General features: G+C 41.9%; 2 protein-coding genes across 5 annotated transcripts in view; both read left to right on the plus strand.

The window, feature by feature from the left end:
- Positions 1 to 5,325, plus strand: part of lrp10 (low density lipoprotein receptor-related protein 10) — a 10,566-nt gene extending 5,241 nt beyond the window's left edge. For both annotated transcript variants that reach the window (XM_014021042.1, XM_014021043.1), the window contains exons 8-10: positions 1,872 to 2,066; positions 3,093 to 3,222; positions 3,463 to 5,325. In XM_014021042.1, the coding sequence (XP_013876496.1) occupies positions 1,872 to 2,066; positions 3,093 to 3,222; positions 3,463 to 4,119 (982 nt within the window). In that variant the 3' untranslated portion in view covers positions 4,120 to 5,325. The remainder of the gene's footprint in view (positions 1 to 1,871; positions 2,067 to 3,092; positions 3,223 to 3,462) is intronic.
- A 77-nt stretch (positions 5,326 to 5,402) lies between these two features.
- cirop (ciliated left-right organizer metallopeptidase) overlaps positions 5,403 to 5,683 on the plus strand; it is a 7,353-nt gene continuing 7,072 nt past the window's right edge. For all 3 annotated transcript variants that reach the window (XM_014021044.1, XM_014021047.1, XM_014021045.1), the window contains exon 1: positions 5,403 to 5,512. In XM_014021044.1, coding sequence (XP_013876498.1) covers positions 5,471 to 5,512 — 42 coding nt within the window. In that variant the 5' untranslated portion in view covers positions 5,403 to 5,470. The remainder of the gene's footprint in view (positions 5,513 to 5,683) is intronic.

Here is a 5,683-nt window from a genome sequence, read left to right on the forward strand (position 1 = left end):
ACTAAATTGAAACAGAATTTAAAGTTTTGTATCTGAATTAATTTGCTTTGAAACTGTATTTTGGTCCATTAAAAATTCAGTTTGACTACTTTCACTTTCAGTTCTATAATTCAGATTTTTGTGTCCCACATCCTGGTCCTTGAGAAAGCCAGCCAGAGTAATCAAGCACAGATCCACAGATTTATCTTTCAATTTGGTGAAGTTTCTCTTCTGTAATGCAACAGTGTTGATGCAATCCACTGTAAAAGTGACAAAAACAGACAAAGTTATCAACTCTTTTGCATTACAGAAAGGAAGCTTCACGGAAGTGAAACGTAAATCTGTGGATCTGTTTTATTACTCTGACAGCTTTCTCAAGGACCAGGATGTGACACAAAAATCTAAATTATAGAACTGAAAGTGAAAGTAGTCAAACTGAATTTTTAATAAACCAAAATTCAGTTTCAATTTAGTAAAATTCATTTTCAAACCAATGCATTCAATTTCAAATTATGCACGTACAGATTCAACCTGAATAATTCAAATTCAATTCCTGGTGGCACAGGATTTATCCCATAGATTGCCCTGACCACTCAACCACATCTGCTCCAAAATATGTTTTTGTGTCCAGTGTTGTTTGGCAAAAATGTATCTTGCATTACTTGTCAGTGAAACGGTTAATGTTTGGCACTTTGTGATTAATATGATTAAAGCTGCGGGGTGAACTGGTGTACAGGGCCGGCGTTTTCCCCTGTAGTCCACTCTGTGCTCCTCTTCTAAACCATATAATGAATTGCGTACTTCCTTTTCGAAGTCCTCATTCTATCTCAGACTGTTTTCTCTTTTCATCTCTGCCTTTTGAGATTACCTCCTCTCTGAGCAGGTTCTGTCTGCAGCTCCAAGTTCAAATATTGCCTCGTTGTTTTGGCTCAAACACACTAAAATTGATAAACTAAATGCTCAACACTCTAATTATAAAACCCCAACAATAAATCTCATAAATCTTTCAAATCTCATTATTTTCTCCTGCTGTTGCCGTCTCTCCATCTCCGCTGAACTTCATTCARCTTTYGCCTCTTTTTATTTTCTTCCTGTAGACTTTTTTTGGTGCTTGTCAAATAACTTCAGGCGTCAACCATAAAGGAGTTTGAGGGTTTTGTGTTTGTTCGGTGKGGGTGAGACAGGAGGGTGAACTGAGGTTTGTATTTAACCATGAATCTGCTCGTCTTACGCTGCCTCCTGCTGCAACGCTTCAGTTATGATGCTCTATAAAAATAGTGCCATAAATTATTTATTATAACTCTGGTTTCACTTGTTCTATTAAAACTTTTTAAAGACAGGTGTGTAGCTTCAAGTCTGTATTTTTACACGGAACAGATTTTTAGAGAGAGTGTCTCTCTCCTGTTGGAGAGCGATTTAAATCAGTCGTGACCAGGAAGTGATTGTGTCTCCAGGGGATTAATCATCATCATCATCATATTAATCGTTGTTAGCTAAGAGCCACAGTTTTTCGTGGTTCATATTTTGGACTGGATCACCCAATCCTAGTGTTTAGAAATTAGAGTTWGAGTCCATTTATGTGATGTTCAGTTGTCGTCGTTTTGTTTGTGAATAATTTATTTTCTCACTTGTTCATTAGGTTAATAAACAAGTCTGCTGTTGTAATTTTTACAAGATCAAACCTTTGTGTCATTTGTCAGCACACAGTTTTTGTGTTTTGACAACAAGAACAAATTTGCATGAAAAGTGTGTCTTGGAGGTTTTCCTAACAAAACAACAGTATTTATCCTCTCAGTAGGGACGTAACAGTGTTTAACAGTTTTTCTGGTGTTTCGGCTCGTTGGTCTCCCCTGCATTGTTTAACAACAGACGCCTCATTGTTCCTGCTGCAGGTGTGTGTTCGAGAGCTGGCGCTGCGACGGCCAGGTGGACTGCAAGGACGGCACGGACGAGCTGAACTGCACGGCCATGCTGCCCCGCAAGGTCATCACCGCGGCGACGGTGGGCAGCCTCATCTGCGGCCTGCTGCTGGTCATCGCCATGGGCTGCACCTGCAAGCTGTACTCACTCCGGACCAGAGAGTACAGGTAACCGCCACTTTGGATTTCACCAGTGGTGGACACAGTTCCACTAAAGCACTAATAGGGGAACTCATTTCCTCATTAATGCTTTAGGGCTTTTGCTAATTTTAAAATTTATTAGTGGATTAGCACTTGCTAAATTTATAGATTAAATTTAGAAGCACTAACTGAGGTCTATAAATGTTATTGATCAATGTTAATGTTTCAGTTTAACCTTCAGGGTGGATATAGCTCGCTAGCAGCCTCGCACCGAGGATCTATCCACATCATCATTTACCCAGAATGCTTTGCGTGTAAATAAAATGGCTCCTTCTGTGTTAAAATATATTTTTAAAAATTTACAAAACTAAACATCCTACAGTATTTTTACAGTCTTTATTTTACAGTTAAAATAAATGTTTATCAAATAAAGTCTAATGTTACAATTAATCATGGATCCCTTTAAGAGAGCAACATGACGATATGTGACTCATGTTTGTTGAAGAATGCTCTTGGGTTAACTGGGTTATTGTTGTGCTTTAGAATTAGCTTTTGCTAAATTGTCAGTGCATTAGTGCTTTAGAATTAGGGGACCTAAATATTTGTGTCAGTGCTTTAGTGCTGCCCACCACTGGATTTGAAGAAAGAATCTCTGCTTTCTAGGAAATATTGGACTTACTTTTCTGTCTTTGAAAGAGCTGATCAGGGTTGTTTTTTTTTTTTTTGCTCAGTGATATTAAATCAGCACAGCTAGTTTTCACAGCTCTGTCTGTCGGCCACTTTTCTGAGGAAAAACAAGTAAAATCTCCTTGTTGCAACTTGTCTCGACCAYGTGAGTCATGCTAAATGTGCTAATAAAAATGTAGGGCATCTTGACTAAGTCATTAGGGTTTCTGACTCCCTCTGAGCATTTGAAACAGAAATACTCATAAATCTTTTCATAATAAAGTCAAATGATGCCTTTGTGTGTCATCGTTTTGTAACAAGTATTTCAACTGATGTACATTTTATGTTTGTATCTGAAAATAATTTTTATTTACTTGTCTATGGCAGCATGTTCGCYCCGATTAGCCGACAGGAAGCAGAGCTGATCCAGCAACAAGCTCCTCCATCCTACGGTCAGCTGATCGCCCAGGGCATCATCCCCCCTGTGGAGGATTTCCCCACAGAGAGCCCCAATGAGGTGAGAGCAGAGAACTGGTCAAAGTGTTTAATTATTATAGCGCACATAGAWTAAATAACTCATCTTTTATTTGCTAGACGGACAAATTTCTCCTTTTTATTTAAAGAAATTGTATTTAATTTAATACATTTATTTTTCATTTTTGATTATTTATTGAGTTACATTGCAGTGTTTATAAAAAGTTTGAATCATGTTTTCTTTTTTAACCATTTTGCTCTTTTCTGTGTTCCTCCTCGTCAGACGTCGTCTCTGTCTCTGAGAGGAATCCTTCAGCTCCTCCGTCAGGACGCCCAGAACTCYCCGCACCGCAGGCGCAGGCCCCGATTCGTCCGGCGTGCCGTCCGCCGCATGAGGAGGTGGGGCCTCATCCCCAGAACTTCCTCCAGGCCCGGCCAGGCTTCCGGCTCCTCCCAGCAGCAGTCCAGCTCGGCGCCGTCAGGTCAGGACGCGGCCCAGTCCTCGCCCGCCCGGTCCTCCTCCTCTTCGTCGCCAGCGTCAGAGGCGGCCAGTCAGCCRGCGCCTCAGAAACTGGGTTTRCTGGTTCAGACGGAGCGGCAGCAGGAAGTCCCGCCTCCTCTGCTGCTCCCGCCGCCCGTCTCCTCMGCGCCGCCTCCTCCCTACGCGCCCCCGGCTCCTCCTTCGGACACTCCCCCCACCCCGCCTGTCGCCGTCCCTCCAAGCAGCCCCTCCCTGGCCTCCATCTTCCAAAATCTAGGCCTGAGCCTCTCCCTCTTCAGGGCCTCTTCGTCGTCCTCCTCCTCCTCCTCCTCCTCCACCAACTCCATGCCTCTCTCCGCCTCTCCGTCTTTCTCCTCCTCCTCTTCAGACGACGAGGTGCTGCTCATCCCACTGTCTGAGGACACCACCTCAGAGGACGATGTCCCCATGCTCACCTGAACAACGTCCTCGCTCAGAATCACATTTAATTTTTACTTTATTTTTTCTTTACTCCCTGACCCTGTAAAAAAAAAAAAAAAACTGACACCAAGTCTCTGTTGGAGCTTGAGCACAGAACAGCAAAGACTTCCTCTCTGTGTGAGTCTGGTGCCTTTTTTTTTTTCAGCTCAGAACCACCTATTTGGACTGTTTTTGACAAGAAATCTCCCGTAAAAAAGCCCACAAAACCCCAACATTAAATGTGTGTTGAGACAAATCTTAGGYGAGAGTCGGGACGTGCACTTAATTACCGCTGGGCTGCGCAGAGACGCAAAACTTTTGCACAGAAGGATCTTCCCTTTCCAAACACTGAGGCAGGCCACTGTCGCACTGAAATAATGGCGTGTTGAATGACTGCGGCTGAGTGAGTGTGTTTTAATTTCAAGTCTCAGACAAAGAGCGATGCGTGTGACGGCGGTCTCACTTGCATCCAGTCGGATTTTAGATTTAAAAAAACAACCCCTCTGAACTATTTCCCCGTGTTTAAGTGCCTTTTGAAGAGTTTTCCTGTAGGATCTATACAAACACACACRCACACTTTCCTTCACATCGTCAACACTCGAGTGGCTTTATTCTAAAAAACAAAAAAACAAAAACTGCATGTGTTCTCCGGCAAGCTGGCAATAAATTTTTGAGATGGTGAAGTTTCCGTGCACATCGGTAAATCCTTCCTAAGTGAATGAATGTAATCTACAAAGGTCCATGTTTTAGAAGACAATCTCTTTGGTGCCTGGTGTGTGTGTGTGTGTGTGTGTGTGTGTGTGTGTGTGTGTGTGTGTGTGTGTGTGTGTGTGTGTTTGTGTGTGTGTGTGTGTGTGCGCACAGGATCAGGAAGGGGGACCCCCCAGATAAAGAGGGACCTAAATTCACAAAAAATAACCTCGACCGCATTCAGTTAAAGGTTTGACACAGGAAACTTGTAATGTGCCATTCGTGTTAATATCKTACATTTTATGGTGTTTTAATTTCAAACTGCAGATTTTTTTTAAGTTTAGTTGATTTTTTGCTTTGTTGAATGTATTAGAGTCGACGTGGAGTAGCCAGAAGTTTTAAAAACTTGCATTGTGATTAGATCAATAAACGAGAAMGTGATTTTATGGTTTAATGAGGTCAACTTCACTGTATATAAGTAAAAATGTGGCTGAGATTAAACGATTTGCACTTCTGCTTTTTGGTGCATTGTGATTTGTATTTGCGAGGGGGGAGGGGCTTATTAACAATACCTTGAAAGAGTCATTGTGCTTTGTGTTGCTGAGAAAGTTCCCACAGGCTGAGGTGTAAACCTCCCAGGTTCYGAGGAAAAGACTGAACGATGAGAACGCATGGAGGGGCCAACACTGCAGACAAATATAAGGTTAGTTTCTGCTATTTATTAAACTAGCAGTTTGTCAAAAACATTAATTAATTACCTCTAAATTTCAAATCTTAAGAATGAGAAGCCAGGTCTTTACTCTGTCTGATAAATGTAGTAAACTAACTAAACAGTGATTTAATTCCTTCAACTCAGATTTCAACTGACTTAAAA

This window comes from Austrofundulus limnaeus, unplaced genomic scaffold (genome assembly GCF_001266775.1).
Source record: "Austrofundulus limnaeus strain Quisiro unplaced genomic scaffold, Austrofundulus_limnaeus-1.0 Scaffold276, whole genome shotgun sequence".
Lineage (NCBI taxonomy): Eukaryota > Metazoa > Chordata > Actinopteri > Cyprinodontiformes > Rivulidae > Austrofundulus > Austrofundulus limnaeus.